Source organism: Hemitrygon akajei, chromosome 12, assembly GCF_048418815.1.
Source record: "Hemitrygon akajei chromosome 12, sHemAka1.3, whole genome shotgun sequence".
In the NCBI taxonomy this organism is placed as follows: Eukaryota; Metazoa; Chordata; class Chondrichthyes; order Myliobatiformes; family Dasyatidae; genus Hemitrygon; species Hemitrygon akajei.
The window spans coordinates 56025568-56045303 of NC_133135.1; the positions used below are offsets into that span (position 1 = coordinate 56025568).

Below are 19736 nucleotides of genomic sequence, written 5' to 3' on the forward strand. Positions count from 1 at the left end.
AAGTCATGTGATTGATTTTTTTGTATGTTGTATTGTCGGTTTCCCACAGCGCCCCTTTAAAAAAAAGCTTGAAGGAAGAAAGAGAGAGAGAGAGAGAGAGCGAGAGAGCGAGAGCTCGTTCGCAGAATCACAGCTCCCGACACTGGAGCTGCGACAAGATCCTTGCTTTGATTAAATTGACTCTAATTCAATTAGTTACTGTTACGGGCCGAAAAGAGTGAAAACAAGATAATAAAAGATGGCAGGCGCAATTATAGAAAATATGAGCACGAAGAAGCTGTGCATTGTTGGAGGGATTTTACTGGTTTTCCAAGTAATTTCCTTTCTGGTAGGAGGTTTAATCGGTAAGTGGCTTCTGCTTGTCGTTTTCTTTTGTTAGCTATTTATTACAGTATCGGTAGCAACGTACTATGATCTAATTAGTCCTGCCTTTGTACTTGGGGAGAGAGGAACTGCATGGGCTCTTTGTAGCGGTTCAGTCTAGTGCGTAAAGTGGAAGAAAACTTTTGGCCTACTTTCAGTATCAACTACTTTTTTAAAAAGGGCAAATTGAAGCATGGCGACAAGGCGGCGAGGGAAGGCAAGAGGCAATATTGTAAACCTTTAAACTCGGCATCATTGTCTTTTTGAAGAAAATTAATGGCAGCATGAGATGATAATTCGGGGTGTGGGGTGGTGAGGCTAAACCTTAGAAAGTTTATCCGTCGAATTTTAGTTACGCCTGTATGAAGAGGGCTGCAGCCGGCGCGAGTGAATTGCGCTGATTTTTATTTCGTTTTGAAACTAATTCAAAATTTAGAACGCAAAATTGATAACTAGAATGCGCCTTTTTTTTTTTATTTAAAAGTCCTTCAAAAAGTCGCTTAAAAATGAACACTTAATTGTTTTTAGACATGGTAAGTTTTGGAAGTTTTCTTTTGTTCAGTGCCACTCCAGTGGAGTTTCGAACTTTTTTGGCTGCTCTTGAGTGCTTTGAATCGCGATCGAGGCAAGCTATGTATGGTCTAACAGAAACCAGGATGTTTTTGAGGGCGTTCCCTAGGCACTGGGGGGTTAGGAGGGAACCGGGAGACCGTGGAAAAGACTGGATTGAGCCGCGGTGGGCATGACAGGGGATTGTTTTAGGCATTCCCTAAATTCCCACTTCCCTGAATGTGCTTTTGAGCGTAAGGTTGATGGCAGTACCACCCCCTCCCCCCCCCACCCCGCCAACAACACTGCCTCGGGATTAATTCCCCAGCTAGCTACCTCAGTGAGTTAGGAGGTTGATCTCAGTTCGTATTTCTTGTTGGGGGGGGGGGAGGTGCAGCGTAGCCCCCTCCTCTGTGACTGCGCGGTTCCAACACACCATGATTGGGACCCCGGCCGAGGCACAAAAGGGGGGGCAGATGGTTTATAGGCATGAGAATCTGCCCTTACTAGATATGGCAAGGTGGGTGGTTGGTGTGGGGGGGGGGCAGATCTATAGTGCAATGAGTAATTTTTCCATGCAAAAGAAAAGGACAAAGATCTGACAAGGAGATCCCTGGCCTTTGTTCGGATATCTACTTTTTAAAGAAAGATGTTATAATTTAACTGCAATCCTCCTCCGCTTTTCTTCCTCCTTTTCTAGAATTAAATCTGCGTTGGCCCGCGGGAATAATCTTGCAATTTGTACAATGCTTAGAGGCAAATAAAAACGTTGCCAACCTTTTGTCAACATGAGATGCTTTTGAAAAGAGAAGAAAAATGTAGGGTTCTAAATATTTTTGAAATGCGCCTGTCTAATTAAAACAAAACAGCTTTCCCTTTAAATCTTATTTTCTCTCTCTGAATGCTGTTTATTTTTGCTGAGATAAATCTAAATATGGTAGGTAATCTGTAATTTCCTATTGCTCTCATCCCTTGATTCCATCTATCCATTAGTATGTTAATCTGTTCACAAACCTGAGATATCAAATAACGTGAACCCTCCTTCACACCCATCCCAAACAGTTTAATAACCATTGAAATTAATACCTCCAGAGATTTAGACATAGCAACACTGGTGGAATACAAAATTTTATTTTCCTAAACTCTTATAAATATGTTACTTTGACTCAGACTTTCACACCTTGTTAAACTGCTTTGATCCTACTATTTTCATTCATGACATTTTTGAGACAGTGCTAGGTTTTTGTATCATTAAATATAGAAGACACGTCAATGGCAGAGCTGAAAAAATAGTCAGCTACTGGAATATGTATATTTGTAGCTAAACATATGGAATCCCAGCTCTTGGGTCTTATAAACTCCAATTGCAACAGCTCTAATTATGTAAATTGCATTAGCTAGAAAAGCTTGCTTTGCATGTGAATTATCTGGAATTTATGGTTTGTATTCTGCATTTTTTGTGTTCATTCTTCTAAGTAATATTTTTTTTGAATGGCAAGCATGTTTTGATACTCACAAGTTAGGTCCCAGCAAGATTTTTCACTGGAATGATTCAACCTCAGTGGTGGATATATTAACTGGCATTGACAGGCTGTTATCAAAGAGGGCAGACCAGTGGGAACATCGCCATTTTGGTTCTTGGATGGTTGGCTTAGATGTAAAGAAGTTACAGGGCCAGCCAAGTGCCCATCCCTTTTCCATTCCTGAATGAAACTGCTCAGTTGGCCCGATGCCAATGCAGTATGTCACGCAGGAAGTTTGTTTGAACTAAAATAGAACTACTTAATTAGAATAGAGCTAAGTTCAGTGGGAGGAGATCTGGCTAGGCTAAAGCGGAACCAAAAGTTCAAAAAAAATGAGGCAAAAATCAGATGCATACCAGGAGAATTATTTTAGAAGCCACTTGGCCCAATGGAAAGTTTCAGTCACCAACAGAAGTGAGGCGGTGGGAGGTGTAGTGCAGTGGAAAACAGCAAATGTTTTTGTTCAGAGAGGGATACAGGGTCATTGAAGCTGAGTTTTTTTTTGTTATATGCACTGGTGTAATGAAAAACTTACAGCAACATCACAGGCACATAGCATCAAAGCAGCGGAGTTCACAGGGAAAAAAAACAAACGCATTATATGCAATTTTACAAGAAAGAACAAGTTGATCTTACCTAGCAATTGGGGGATAGTTAATTCAACTTTGGTACAAGGAAGTTGTTGGAAACAGTAACCAGAGAATAAGGCATTTGTAACAGAAGTTAATACGGAGAGCCAGCACTGATGTAATAAGGGCAATTTGTATTTGTCAAACCTGATTGAATCTTTTGGTGAAATGAATTGATGAAGGGAATGAAGTAAATTTCATCTCTTTGGATTTTTTAAAGATATTTGTCAGTAATTGTACGTGAAATGCTGATTAGCAAAAATTGCAGCTTATGATAATGGATAAGAAATATAGCTTTGGTTAAAAGCAGAGTTGTGATAAACAGATATTTTTATCAGAGATTATGGTGTTGTGAGGTGGGAAGCTCAGATTTAGATATACAGAGGAGAAATTACAGATGGGTCAAAACTTGAGGTGTGAACATTATGGACCATAATAGGATGAGACAAATCGCAAACTAGTGGCAGAAGTACTTAATACAGGGAAGTGATTAATTTTATTACAAATAATGGAAGAAGCAAAATAGACTAGTATAATACCAAAGAATTTACAGGAACTGAAGGAACTTGCTCGTTATCTGTGCATAGATTGTTGGAAGCTACAGAGCACTTTGAGAGAGTAGTTAGTAAATATAGGATTCTGGGTTCAAAGGCAAGGACATTTTCATAAATATGCAAAGGGTGCAGACAGGATTCTTTATAAAATTGCTTCAATTCAGGCAAAGATTCTAAAACGTTTCAGGAACATTTACAAGAATGATTTCATTAGGCAGAGAAATTGGTGTTGCCTTTGCAACAAACAACATTAAGAAGGATTTGGTAGAAACATGTTGGATCTAGGCATATTTGGATAGATTAGATAGAAAGCTTTTCCCATTAGCAGATGATTCAAAAACATGTTACAGAAACAAAAACATTCCTCATAGTGAAAACCATTCTAACTCCAGATGCTGGAGATCTGAAATAAAAAACGAAGTGCTGAATAGACAAAATCAGTAGAAAGAGGAGCAGAATTAATCATTTGGTTTGAAGACACTTTGTCAGTTTGCAGTATTTTCTGCTATGATCTCTATCTGAGTCAGAATGTTCTTCAGAAGGCATGAGGCCCCCACAGTTTACCTGGCTGGCTACTGAAAACCTGTGCTGGTCAACTGACTGGATTAGTCAGAACATCTTGAACTACTCATTGGTGCAGTCTGAAGTTCCTCCTGCTGCGCTGCTTCAAAAGGGCAGCAGTCTTTGTCCAATCAGTGCCGAAGAAGAGCTGCCTCAATGAGTATCACCTGGCAGCTCTCACATCCTCCTCACTGAGGTGCTTTGAGAGGTTGGTCATGGCTAGAATTAACTCCTTCCTGAACAATGACTTGGACCTGCTGCAATTCACTACTGCCGCAACAGGTATAGAGCAGATGCAATGTCATTGGCTCCTAGACAACTGCAAGACATATGTAAAGCTACTGTTCTTCGATTACAGCTCAGCATTTAAAACCATAATTCCCTCAGTGCTTATAATCAAACTTCGAACCCTGTCCCTTTGCACCTCCCTCTGCAACTGGATCCTCAACTTTCTTATTGAGAGACCAGACTCGAAACAGATCAGAAATAACATCTCTTTAGTCACTGTCAACAGAGGTGCATCTCAAGGGTGTTTGTTCAGCCCGCTGCTCTACTCTCTTTAGACTCATAACATTGTGGCCCAAGCACAACTTACACCATCTATAGATATGAAGATAACGCAACTATTGTTGGTAGGATCCCAGATGGTGTTGATGAGGCTTACAAGAGTGAGATAGATCAGCTGGTTAAGTGGTGTTGCAACATTAACCTCACAGTCAACATTAGTGAGGCCAAGGAACTAAATGTGAACATCAGGAAGAGGAGTTCAGCTGAACATGCATCAGTCTTCATTTGGGGTCAGCAGTGGATAATATGAGCAGCTTAAAGTTCCTGGGTGTCAACATCTCAGAGAAGCTATTCTGGCTCAATAGAATGATGTAGCCATGAAGGCATGCCAGTGGCTCTACTTTGTTAGCAGCTTGAGGAGATTCGCAATGTCACCAAAGATTCTTGCAAATTTCTATAGATGTACAAGAGAAAACATTCTGACTGGTTACATCACAGCCTAGTTTGGAGCCGTCAATGTGCAGGATTGCAACAAGCTACAGAGGGTTGTAGACTCAGACTGCTCTGTCATGGGTGCAACTCTCCACCATTGTCCACATCTTAAAGAAGTAGTGCTCGAAAAGATAGCGTCCATCATTAGGGACTCTCACCATCCAGGTTATGTCCTCTTCTTGTTAATGCCGTTGGGGCAGAGATACAAGAAGATTCATACTCAACACTTTAGGAACAGCTTTTTCCTCTCTGCCTTCAGATTTCTGAATGCTACCACATAATTCCTTTACTTTGCATTATTTATTTATTTATATTTAGAGGTATTTCATGTCTTTGCAATGTTTTGCTACCACAGTACAACAGATGTTGTATTCTATGTCAGTGATAATAAATCTGGTTCTGGCTGTTTACTGTACTTCACATCCACTTTCCCATTGAACTAAGAGAGATGCGTCTGATGTCTGTATATGCTATCCAGTAATACATAGACTAATAAAAACTGATGCTTAGTCTTATTTTTGCCCATCTCATTTACCAAGGTCCATTTTGTAGAGCTCTGCTTTTTAACACATTGGGCCTTTTGTGGTTTATGCGGTTCATTTTCAAACTTATCAATGCAATTACCCTTTCAGCCATTGGGGAAATTAAAAATTTAAACCTTTGAACAAGTAATTGACTTATTACAGACAGATAATTAGGAACTAAAGATGGATGTGTAATGTTCACATTTTATCCCTGTGTTACACATTTTGTAGTATTTACTAAGATAAACTGTTGTCTAATTAATAGCTACAAATCTGAGAATAGGATCTTGATTGGATGTAATGCTCTCTGTGATTTGAAAACCTTGCAGCCGTATAGATAGCTTGGAACTCAGAGGAAGGACTGGCACTTGGACTTACCCTGACCAGTGAGAGTCCAAACCTTAGAGAAGTGGGGAGATATTTTGGAAAAGAAGATTGAGCAATTCAGTATTTTATAATTCAAAAATGTGCTTAGAATACCTGCACACAATTCTTCCACTAGGAATGTTTTTTTTAAGTATCTCTTGCATTGTTTAGTTCTTGATCTACAGGGAGCCAACAATAGGAAATGAAAAGCACCTCCATTTCTGAGCTGCTCCGCCACCTGCTGAGCCTATTTCAGTGTGCAATGCACTTTTTTTCCAATCAGATTATCAAAAAACTGCAGAAGTTGATTGTGCAATAAATAAATTATTTTGTTACTGATTACAGATAGCATGCATTGTATAGTGTTGTGGCTATAGTTTATGAGAAATATTCCTCTCTCTATGACCGGGGTTTTTGGTTCTGGTTAAACATTTGCATTGTAATTAAATAGCACTGTAGGATTCCCCAAAAGGCTCAAGAGTTTATCCAGTGAGCATTCAAATCAGGAACCTTCAATTTAGCCAAAAGGATCCAGAGGATCAGACATGCAAGTCTAAATGCCCACTCCTTGCTGAGTAGCATTTAAAGTCTCAACAGTAATTAAAAATAAAATTCAAGAAATGTTGAGCAAGGACGATGGTTTGGAAATCTTTGTAGAATGAAATCTGAAAGATCGGTGCTTGTCCTAAGAGTATCTCGGTAAGACAATCTAAAATAGCCTATAGCTATGCAGTGTCCAAGAAATCAATCAGTACAGAAGTGGGTGAAAAAAACTGAAGATTATTTTTCTTTTAATAAAGCTTGTCTCGAAAGCCTCTGGGGCAGGTAGGATTAGAAACCGCAGTTTTATTCTCTCTGTGTGTAGCATATGTTAATCTTGGCTGGGATAGTTGTCAGGATTTTACAATTGATCACAGAAATTTTGAGGTTTTCTTTTTGCAATATTGTGAAGGAAGAAGTTGTTCTAAATCATCGTCCGGTGTCCTCTGCTAAGTGAGAATATTTGAGGTTATTGGGCCAGAGGTGAATTATGCATTGCATGGTTAAGGAGTTGTCTGTGGCAGAGCCCTAATCTGCTCAGAATTGAACAGAAGACCTTGATCTCCGTGGCTCTTAGTGCATTTATCTACTTGCTCAGGGCAATAGGTAGAGAACGATGGAAGTTTTGAGTTTTTAAGTTGCTAAATGTTCATTTTCACCAACTTTTTGATGCCACATATTGACATCTTGGGAATGTAAACCAGAGACATTGCTCATTTACAGCTGGGAATTATGGGAATGAAAGTGAAGCATTTCTAAAAGCTGCTTTGCGCAGTTCGTCTAAGGAAAGCTTTGCTGTCTTGCTTCTTGTCTGAGATGCTCTTTAGGTTTCCTGACTGCTAAATTATTGTCAGTTTCTCTCTGCAGCAAGTTGGTGAAATGAAGCAGAAATTTTTATTTGCTTGTTCAGTTGTTATACACATTGAGCTGTGAAATTAATTGAGTAGAAAGACTGGCATAAAACCCAAAACAATGTGCCACAGGGACCAAGACTTTTTAAGCAAATTGATGTGCTTAAAGTGAGACATGAAAAGAGTGAATACTAATTAAAAGCTGATATTTTAACACCAGACCTATTCAGAATAATCTTTGAAAGTTGTTGCTTAAGGAATCATACATTACCAAGTAATCTCTTTCAAAAAGTTAGGGAGATAATGTGAAGTAAAGATGTATGAGCCATTTGAGCCAAAAACCACATTGATGTCTCTGAGCAAACCACCAAGTGAAATTTGGGGAAAATACAGATTCAGATTTGTACTTATTATCACATGCACATTAGAACACATAACGCAGTGTGTCATTTGTGTTAACAACCAACACAACCCAAGGATGTGCTGGGAGCAGCCTGCGTGTGTCCCCACAAATTTTGGCACCCAGCGTAGTGTGCCTACTGTGTTCAGCAGAACAAATAAACAATAGCAAAGTAAACACCTTTCCTACCCATACTCACAGACAGGTCGTAACCTCAGTATAGGCCTGCAACCTCTCGTCCTTGGTCCAGGTCTTTCAGTCTTGGACAATGGGCCTCTAAGCTCTGGTCCCTGACCTGGTCACATAGATACTGAGCCACCAAGCCTCATCCTTGGAGACCCTTGTTTGTCAAAGAATGGAGATTTGGGAAAGAGATTGTGTTTATGGCACGGATGTTGCTGCTGTCTGGGTGTTTAGTGCATGGTATACTTGTTTACTGCAACTAACTTGGAATTTTGTTTGCCTACTGTAAGTTAAAGTTGGGCTGGAAATAAAATAGATCAGTTTTCAGTTGATCTTGCAGAATAAGTCCAATCCAGCAGGAATCCATTTTGGTCCTGTCACACGGCCTCTCTTGACCCCTAGTCTACACCAGAAACAAGTCCATAGTGGGCCCATTATTTACAGATTGATACAGTTGAGTTACTTTTACATTTGATACCATGGAGTTTGGTCAACAGGAGACGGGGATCAGTGGGGTAGAATCCATGTTCTGTACGATTTCCCTCTATCTTATACTAGCTATCCCTCACTCTCCCTTTCAAACCTTTGTGCTTTAGTGAACACTCTACTTCAGTGTCCTTTTTTATTCTAGTCACCTCATCAGATCTCTGGACTGTTCCAGTTCTGACACCTGCGTTCCTGTCTTCAATACCACACTGGCAAATATGCTTCAACTGCTGAGTTCCTAATCTCTGGAAATTCCATTCATTATCTGTGTCCTTTATCATGTTTTTCTTAAAACTTAAGTAATTGAAATTTTTCGTCACACATCCTGGTATCTCCTTCTGTGTCAAATTTTATTAATGTGGCTTGGGTTAGTTAATTGCTTCAAAGGTGTTTTATTTTTAAAAAAAACCTCATAATTATCCCCAAAGCAGATCCATGCACTGAAAAGGAAATAATAAAGCCTCTTAATGGTTCTAATAATGAATTAGGAATTAGAGTGACAGGAAGAAATTGAAGTATAATGTTGTAATGCATTGGGTTAAATGTGGGTAGTGCAATATATTGATACTACAATGGACAAATAGGGTAATGACGGTGCAGTGTGTAACATAAATAGAGCTAGGAGAAGCTACTTTGTTTTTGTGACTGTTTTACCTTTCTGTAATAGCTGATTTTTGTTTTTACTTTGGAGACAGACTCCTCGAATAGCACCATAACCCTACTTCTTTAGTATCCAAAAGTCTATCAGTGTCTCTGTTTTGTAATGATGCCATGCCCATTGGAAATTAACCCCCTCCCACCCCAGCATATGACTGTCTACCTTTCTTGAGTTAACATATCGGCAGAAGCCAATTTTAATCAGGCACCGAGATACTGAATGCTGCCATCACTGAACGAGAAACAGCCCACCCAACACATGTCAGATCATAGTGAGGGACTTCAATCAGGCTTGTTTGAAGAAACCTCTGCTCAATTATCATCAACAAATAACTTGCAGCATGGGGGGTGGGGGGGGTGTCCCAACACACTCTACCACTGCTATGATTAGGAATGCCAACCATTCTGTGCCTAGACCCAGTCATGGGAGGCAGAGGAGCATCTATGGGGTTGGGATTGCTTCAAGTAGGTGGACTGGGCTGTGTTCAAGGACGGATCAGGGTGGAATTAAAACCATTTCTAAAAATGGTTATGGTTGAGTGTCCCCAATTGGAAGCCCCCGTTGAAACAAGAGACCTGCAATCTGCTGAGGGCCAGATCAGTGGCATTCATGTCTGGTGACCAAGTAAGACACAAGAAATCCAGGTACGATCTCTCGAAAGCCATTTCACATGAGGAGTGGCAACTCTGGATCAAACCTGAATCACTGAAGGAAGATTTGGCAAACTGAAACTAAACAACATGGATGACATCAAGGCAACACTCAGATGAGCTCAATGCATTCTATGCTTGCTTTGGCCATCAAAACATGGAGGAACCTTCACAAACTCCCACAGCCCTCAATGACCCAGTGATTTCAGTTTTTGAGGCTGACGTGAGAGTATCCTTTCTTCAGGAGGGTGAACCCACGTGGCCCAGATTGGGTACCTGTGCTGATCAAATGGCTGAAGAGTTCACTGAAATCTTTAACCCCTCGCTTCAGCAATCTGAGGCACCTGTGTCAAGTGCAGTGCAGGTATACGATAAGGTGTAAGATCATAATGAAGTAGATTGCGAGGTCAAGAGTCTTTCTTACCTACTGGGAAACTATTCAGTAGTCTTACAACTGCGGGGGTAGAAGCTGTCCTTGAGCAACTCACGGGAAAGTGCTGGAGGAACTCGGGCAACATTGGTCAATGTTTTGGACCAAGACCCTTCATCTGGATCACCCAATGCTGTCCTTGAGATGGTGGGACGCGGTTTCTCCCGGAAGGAAGAGGGGAGAAGAGAGAATGTCTGGGGTTGGTAAGGTCTTTGCCAGCTGCTTTACTGAGGCACCAAAAAATCCATAAAGGGGAGGTTGGTTTCTGTGATATTCTGAGCTCTGGCCACAAATCTCCGCAGTTTCTTGTGGTCATCCTCAAAGTAGTTGTCCTTGGGCATGATTATTCCTACCTAAAATGCAAAAGTATTGTAGTTGTAAATAATTATTGCTTTCCAATATTTAATTTTTCCTAATTTCTCCAAAAGCACATATTAATGTTACTTGATGTGAATGTCAGAGATATTGCTCACTCTGGTGCTACACCCATTTGCCAGTGTGATAGCATAGCTTTAGGCAATGCCAAAAGGAAATCATTGTTATCTAAGACTGCTTTCAATTGTCTTTGTAGCATGGTCTGCTGATTCAAATGTTAATTGAGTAAATTATTTGAAAATAGCCCAGAAGTATTCAAAGTTAAGGAAAGCTGTTTCCTTTCTTTTCATCTTCATATCCTCTCTAGCCAGAAGTGAGCCCCTGGAGGACAGGCAAGAAAACTAAAGTTGTTGCATTATTCAAGAAGGGAAATAAGGATAATCCTGTAAACTATAGCTGAGTGAGATCTCATTAGTGAGGAGTAAACTCTGCCTTTTCTCCTTGGAGGGACGGAGGATGAGAGGTGACCTGATAGAGGTGTATAAGATGATGAGAGGCATTGATTGTGTGGTTAGTCAGAGGCTTTTTCCCAGGGCTGAAATGGCTAGCACAAGATGGCGCAGTTTTAAGGTATTTGGAAGTAGGTGTAGCATGTGTGTAGGCCTCCGTTAGTCTCGATAGACCATGGATTTGTGCCTTGGAAAGTTTCCAGGGTGCAAGCCTGGGCAAAGTTTTTTTTTATATATGGAAGACCGGCAGTTGCCCAAGCTGGAAGTCTCACCTCTCCACGCCACCAATGTTGTCCAAGGGAAGGGCATTGGGACCCATACAGCTTGGTACCGGTGTCGTCGCAGAGCAATGTGTGGTTAAGTGCCTTGCTCAAGGACACACACGCAGCCTCAGCCAAACCTCGAACTAGCGACATTCAGATCACTAGACAAATGCTTTAACTACTTGGCCATGCGTGTGAGTACAGAGGAGATGTCAGGGGTAAGTTTTTTATGCAGAGAGTGGTGAGTGCATGGAATGGGCTGCCAGCGACAGTGGTGGAGGCGGATACAATAGGGTCTTTTAAGAGACTCCTGGATAGGTACATGGAGCTTAGAAAAATAAAGGGCTATGATTAAGCCTATGTAATTTCTGAAGTAGGACATGTTTGGCACAGCATTGTGGGCTGAAGGGCCTGTATTGTGCTGTAGGTTTTCTGTGTTTTTATGGTAGGGGAGTTATTGGAGAGGCTTCTTAGTGTTAGGATTTATGAGCATTTGGAAACCATGCCCTAGTTAGGGACAGTCAGCACGGCTTTGTGTGGGGTAAATCGAATTGTATTAGCAGAATCACCGGCATATGTTGTTAACTGTTATTTGGCAACAGCAGTACATTGCAATACATGATTTAAAAAAAAACTAAATTACAATAAGACATATTATGTAGTGCAAAACAGGGGATCTGATGGTAGTGCAGAAGAAGGTGTTTGTAAAATGCTGAGCATCTGTCTTCAGGCTGCTTTACCTCCACTTTGATGGCAACAATGGGAAGAGGGCATGTCCTGGGTAAGAGGGGTCCCTAATGATGAATTCCACCTTTTTGAGGCGTTACATTTTGAAGATGCCCTTAATGCTGGGGAGGCTGATGCCTATGATGGCGCTGGCTGAGTTTACAACTTTCTGAAGGTTTTTCTGATCCTGTGCAGCAGCCCGTCCATATTAAATGGAGATGCAAACAGTTAGAATGTTCTCCTTGGTACATCTGTAGGAATTTACGAGAATTTGAGGAGAGTTGGTATGTTACCAAAAAGTCCTAATAAAATATAGCTGCTGACATGCCTTCTTTGTAATCGCACCAATATGTCGAGCCCGGGATAGGTCTTCAGAGATGTTGACACCCAGGAACTTGAAACTGCTCACACATTCCAATGCTGATCCCTCAATTTCTCCTTCCTGAAGTCCACAATCAATTCCTTGGTCTTATTTATGTTGAATGCAAGGTTGTTGTTGTGACACCACTCAACCGGCTGATCCATCTCACTCCTGTATGCCTCCTCATCACCATCGGAAAATCTGTCAACACTGGGAAATTGATAGATGGTGTTTGAGTTGTGTCTTGCCACACAATCATTGATGTAGAGAGGGTAGAGCCTTGGACTAAGTATGCATCCTGAGGTGCACAAGTGTTGATTTTTAAAAAAATTATTTACCGTAGATGCCGGATTATAAGCAGCTACTTTTTTCCCACGCTTTGAACAGCTTTGAACACTGCGGCCTTTACTACGGTGCGGCTAATACATGATTTTTTTTCATGCCGCCAAAAACATTTTGCCTCGTAACAGTAGACCAATAAAATTGATGAGTAGTTCACAGAGGTCCAATGAAATTGTACGATAAATCAAGCGCACTTTCACAATTAAATTATTGTAAATCAGTCATTTGTACTCACCCTCATCAACATGGAAAACACTCGATGAAAAGCATTGTGCTGCCTTTATGGCAGTTATTTAGTTTATAATATTTTCGCTTAGTAATTCATTTGTTAGTATTTTCTAGTTAAAGTTAGAAGTGTTTTAACTATATTTGTTTTCTGTACTACATCCCGGGATGCTATGACGTCACATCCGGTTTCGCCGCGTCTTGTGGGAAAATACCGGTTTGCGATAAACGGAAAGGTGGGGGCGAGCGCATTAGACCCGCTGCAAACATATGATGCAGCTTTTAAGTTAAAGGCGATCAATAACTTTTCCTGGTAGGCTGCAGTATATATTTTTTTACCAGTCGTTAGGAGATATTGGAATATTGTTCGTGCACTGTTCAGTAAAAAAGTATACGCAACGTAATTTGTGTGTTACCGATACGTATGTATATTTAAAAGTAGCCGTGTTACAGGCACGGTTCAAAAAAAAGCATTTGCAATATGTATTTGTTTATGTTACCATACGGATTTAATTAAAAGTTAAAAAATCCTCACGTGTAATATCTTTCTGTGTAAATATCTCATATTACAACGTGGGACACCTGCGGCTTAAAATCCGGTGCGGCTTGTACAAGTACAAAATTGATTTTCTTTCTAAAATTAGAGCCTGCGGCTTTTAATCAGGTGCGCTCTGTAGTACGGAATCTACGGTACTCACTTATGGGATGTGAGCATCACCAGCTAAGCCAGCATTTATTGCCCATCCCTAGTTGCCTTTGAGAAGGTGGTGATGAGCTGCCTTCTTCAACCACTGCAGTTCCTGAGGTATAGGTAGACCCACAGTGCTATGAGGGAGGGAATTCCATGATTTTGACCCAGCTACAATGAAGGAATGGTTGATTGTTAGTGAAGAGGAGGTGTTACTTCAATCTGCACTGACTATGGTCTCCTGATGAGGAAATCCAGGATTCAGCTGCAGAAGGAGGTACAGAGGCCCATGTTTTGGAGCATGTTGATTAGAATTGAGGGTATGATGGGGTTGAACACTGAGCTGTAATTAGTAAACAGCAGCCTGACATGGGTATTGCTGTTGTCCAGGTGATCCAAGGCCAAGTGGAATCCCAGTGAGATTCCATCCTCTGCAGACCCATTGTGGCAATAGACAAATTACAGTGGGTCCAGGTCCTTGCTTGGGGAGGAGTTGATTCTAGCCATGACTAACGCCTCAAATCACTTCATCACAGCAGATATGAGTGCAACTGGGTGAAAGTTGTTGAGGCAGCTTACCTGACTCTTCCTGAGCATTGATATGATGGTCGTGCTTGTGAAACCTCCAACTACAGCAGTGAGAGATTGAAGATGTCCTTGAACACTTCCGCCAGTTCAGTAGCACATATTTTCAGCATGCTGCCAGGTGCACCATTGGAGCCTGACACTTTACAAGGGTCAAACTTCCTTCTTTCCTTTTTCCCGTGGTCCACTCTCCTTTTCTATCAGATTCCTTCTCAATCAGCCCTTTACCTTTCCCACACACTTGACTTCACCTATCACCTTCCAGCTAGCCTCCTTCCCCTTCTCCCCCACCTTGTTATTCTGGGATCTTCCCCCGCCTTCCCAGTCCCAAAGAAGGATCTCTGCCCGAAACGTCGACTGTTCAACCGCTTGCATAGATGCTGCCTGGCCTGCTGAGTTCCTCCAGCATTTTGTGTCTGAGCTTTAAGGGAAATTTGAACAAACTTGAGTTTGTTCTTCTCTGGAACAGCAGAGACTGAAAGGTGATCTCATAGAAGGTTAAAAGATTGAGAGGCATAGATGGAATAGATGACTAATATATTTTTCCCAGGGTTGAACTGTCTAATACTAGAAATCATGGATGTGAAAGGTGAGAGAGGCAAGTTAAAAGCAGATGTGTAGGGCATGTTGGATGCCTCTAAAGTTCTCACTGGGATGGTGGTAGGGGTATTTAAAGAGACTCCTAGACAGGCAAATATACAGGAAATGGCATGATAATGGAGATTGCATTGGCAGAAGGTATTAGTTTAGTTGGGTATTTGATTACTAATTTAATTATTGGGTTAAAGGGCCTGTTTTTTGGGCTGTAGTGTTTTATGCTCATCGGTATAAAATGTCCATTGTAGCTCAGTAGTAAGTACTGGTAGACTACTGCAAATGCGGAATGAGTGGAATCTGTGCAGTGCTCTATTAATGATTTTGCTGAATCACAGGTGGTTGGGTAAGGATTAAATAACAAACACCTCTAACCCACTTGATGATCACCTCACTCTATCTTTAATGCAGCCTGTGATTTTGACAAATCACAGGTTGTTGGGTTAGGATTAAATAAATAAACATCCAACTTATTTGATAATCACGTCCCCTTTCCTTTAAAGTACCTTGTGAATGGGAAATACCTGACAAGGTATTTGTATTTATAGTGCTTATAAAAAGTACTTGCCCCACCACACTTGGAAGTTTTTGTGTTCTATTGTTTTATAACGTTGAATCACAGTGGATTTAATTTAGCACTTTTCGATACCGACCAACAGAAAAAGACTCTTTTGTGTCAAAGTGAAAACAGATCTCTACAAAGTAATCTAGATTAATTACACATATAAAATACAAAGTAATTGATTGCATAAGTAGTAGTCACCCCCTTCAAGTATTTAGTAGATGCACCTTTAGAAGCAATTAGAGGTTCCCCCGTTATCCGTAAGTAAAGCGTTTCTATGAAACCTTTCGTAAGCTGAAATGGTGTAAAGCGAAGAAGCAATTACCATTAATTTATATGGAAAAAATTTTGAGCGTTCCCAGACCCAAAAAATGACCTACCAAATCATACTAAATAGCACATAAAACCTAAAATAACTCGAACATATAGTAAAAGCAGGAATGATATGATGAATATACAGCCTATATAAAGTAGAAATATTGTATGTATGGTGTAGTTTCACTATCAAACTCAGGAAAACAGCGAGCCAAAATTGATTTGGGGAAAAAAAATTGGCACGTACACGCATACGCAAATAACTGCTCGCACAAGGCTTCACGGTCATTGTAGTCTTTCTCGGGGTAAACACACATATAAAGCGGGCGTCTTTTTTCGTAAAAGCGAAAATCCTCTTTGGTTAGCGAAAACAGGTACTAATATAGGTCTTTTGTAACTGTGAGCTGTCGTAAAGTGAACGTTCGAAAAACGGGGGCCTCCTGTATAGTTTTAAGTCTGTGTGGATAGGTCTCTATCAGCTTTGCACATCTGGAACTGCAATCTTTCCCAATTCTTCTTCAAAAAGCTGCTCAGGCTTTATCAGACTGCATGGGGATCATGACTGAACTGCCCTTTTCAAGTCCAACCACAAATTCTCTTTTGGACTGAGGTCTGGACTCTGACTTGGCCACTCCAAGACATTAACTTTGATTGATTTTAAGCCATTCCTGGGCAGCTTTTCTCTTGCAGACTGCAACAGATTTTCGTCCAGGATTTCTCTATTTTTGCTGCATTCATTTTGCCCTCTACCTTCATAAACCTTGCAAGGCCTGCTACAGTGAAGCATCTCCACAACGTGATGGACCCTCCACCATGCTTCAGGGATGGTGTGTTTGTGATGATGTGTGGTGTTTGGCTTGCAACAAGCAAAACATTTTGTCTGATGGCCAAAAAGCTCAATTTTGGTTTCATCAGACCATAGAACCTTCCAGCTGTCTTCAGGGTCTCCCACATGCTTTTTAGGCATCTCTAGCCAAAGTTTCATGTGAGATTTTTTTCAACAGTAGCTTTCTCTTTGCCACTGTCCAATAAAGCTGTGACTGGTGAAGCATGCAGGCAACAGTTGTATGTACATCCTCTCTCAGCTCAGCCACTGAAGCTTGTAACTCCTCCAGAGTTGGCATGGGTCTCTTGGTGGCCTCCCTCACTAGTCCCTTTCTTGCACGGTTGCTCAGTTTTTGAGGACTACCTGTTGTAGGCAGATTTACATCTGAGCCATATTCTTCCTATTTCTTGATGACTCCAAGGGATATTCAGTGACTTGGGAAATATTCTTGTATCCATCTCCTGACTTGTGCTTTGCAATAATCTTTTTGTGAAGTTGCTTGGAGTGTTCCTTTGTCTTCATGGTGTAGTTTTTGCCAGGATACCGACTCACCAGCAGTTGGAACTGCTGGTACAGGTGTACTACTGTCAATTGAAGCACCTGTTCTTAGAGACCTGTGTGCAGTCAAGATCTCCATTTAACTAATTGTGTGACTTCTAAAAACTATTGGCTGCACCAGTGATGATTTGGTGTGTCATATTAAAGGGAGTGAATACTTGTGCAATCCATTATTTTGTGTTTTATATTTGTAATTAATTTAGATCACTTTGTAGAGATCTGTTTTCACTTTGACACAAAAGAGTCTTCTTCCGTTGATCAGTGTCAAAAAAACCAAATTAAACCCACTGTGATTCAATGTTGTAAAACAAGAAAACTTCAAAGGGGAGGGAATATTTTTTAAAGGCACTGTACTTGCATCAGAAGGTTGGTTATTGCTACTTCCAAAGTAAAAAGTTGGATTGTACCATTAAGTGGAGTTACATGTCTGAAAGTTGGGAGGGGGGGGGGTCATCAGGATTGTCTTTGTTTCTTTATATCATGGAAAAGCTGATGCTATACAAGTCACATGCTTTTCATAGACACACCAGGGTTGAGCTTTTTCAGAGCTTCCACCTTATCTTGTATAGATGATGAATGGTGTTTATGCTTTACACCACGAGAAGCACTTCCTTTATTTAATGACGACGTGACTGGGGCTAGATAAGCACAGGTTATAAAAATAAATGCAGAATAACACAGTAACAACTTGCTTCATTTAAAGACCATGCCAACAGCTGATTCTGCTAGCGGCGGCTTTGGAGATTTGAAATTAGGCCGGCGAAAATGATGTCTGAACCAGCGGTGGAACTGGGTTACTGATGGCCAGATTTGAGGTGGTCGACCTGTAGAACTCTGAGGATCAGAAGATCTAGTTCACATCCAACTTGAGCAGGGACCCGTGGGCAGCCGCCTCGGTGCAGTGTGGTTTTGTAGATGAGCCATTCAGCTCTCAGTTAGATGCAAGAGTTAATTTTGAAGAGTGGCAGAGTAATCCTTGGTGCTCTGCCCAACATTTGTATCTGAATCAGTATCACAGTAAAATGATTATCTGATCATAATTATATTGGAGATTAAACGTAGTGAGAGAAGTGTAGATTGGCTTTATTTATTTGTTGCATGTATATCAAAACATACAGTGAAGTCCATCATTTGCTTCAAATCAAATCAGCGAGGATTATTTGGAGGACAGCCATGCTTATGGTGCCAACGTAGTGTACCCATAACTTGCTAACCCTAACCATATGTCCTTTGGAATGTGGGATGAAACCAGAGCACATAGTGGAAATGCATGCGGACATAAACTCCTTTCAGACTATGGTGGGAATAGAATGCCGATCGGTGTTTGCTGGCGCTGTGAGGTGATTACATTAACTGCTATGCTAGCATGACATGTAGAGGATCTAATAGATGGGTCCACCATTAGTGGCTCTTCTCCCCCCCCCCCCCCCCCCCCCATTGTTACCACCGCTGTTGGAGTAATTTTTGGGTTTAGGTCATTTACACTTCGCAAATGGCTTTGGCCACCAGTCTTCTGTTCCTAAAAGCTGGGAATACCAGAATCCCAGTCCATTTGTAACAATGCATTTCCTAAAAGCTGTGAATACCAGTCTGGAGATGATGCTGGTGCCCATGGAGTGGGTGTAGACCAGTAGGTGTGAGGTTTGCATGTAGTTTCAAAGACAGCATTATCTATACTTTGTAAATATGGATTGTCCGCATGTAAAATACCAAATAAATGTCTTGTGGATTCAGTTTGGAACAATGGATTCCTGAATACCAGTCCAGATGCTGCTGGCGCCAGTGGGATGGATGTAATTAGAAGGTGTGAAAAGTTTGTATTAACTTCAAAAGAAAGCATTGTATATACTTTGTAAAAATGGATTGCCCTTTGTTTGGCAAATAAATATTGAGCCCCACACTGGGCCAACTGACCTTTCTACCGAAAGCATCTTGGTATGATGTGATGCCTTGTTTTGTCAAATAAAGAAGTTGCTTTGTATCTACCAGTAACTCTCTCTCCGGTGATTTCATTCACACAACAACAACCACAAAGCAGTGGTTGGAACATAGAAAACATTATTATAAGGAGGTAGTGTAATGGATAGAGAAAGATTAAAAGGCTCTATGCCCAAACACCAATACTATCACTTTTCTCTTGAGCGATATTTATCGAACTTGAAAGGCATTTTAAGGGCATTTTATTTTAATTTGGTTTGCAATTTCCTCTATTCACTTGAAATAACTGATAGAGAAGGCAAGAATCGAGGGAAAACTTGGGAAGCGGCAATAATTCCAATAAGTCAGCACTTACAGAAACACAGTAGGTAACCTGACCTCATACCTGTGCTGTATTTCAGAATTGCAGTTTTTTTTTCAAGCCCCTTGTCTCTTTAACCCCCTAAATTAAAGTTTGATATAAATGGTAAGTTCTTTTCCTTCTCAAAATCTACAACATTTTCTTAAATTAATTTGCAATACAATTTCTGTATCCTTTGCTGCCTGTATCCTTTACCAAACCTCCTAATAACTGTGCTCATCATTCTACCAATTCGGTGGTTTCAAGAAATTTCAGTATTATTTTGTTCCTATGAAACAGAGAAAATTCTATATCTGTGGCAC

General features: G+C 40.8%; 1 protein-coding gene across 1 annotated transcript in view; it reads left to right on the forward strand.

Annotated features, from left to right (window-relative positions):
- The first annotated feature begins 58 nt into the window (after positions 1 to 58).
- The window catches only part of wls (Wnt ligand secretion mediator), a 66566-nt gene continuing 46888 nt past the window's right edge, over positions 59 to 19736 (forward strand). The window contains exon 1 of the mRNA XM_073063144.1: positions 59 to 344. Within this exon, the coding sequence (XP_072919245.1) occupies positions 239 to 344 (106 nt within the window). The 5' untranslated portion in view covers positions 59 to 238. The remainder of the gene's footprint in view (positions 345 to 19736) is intronic.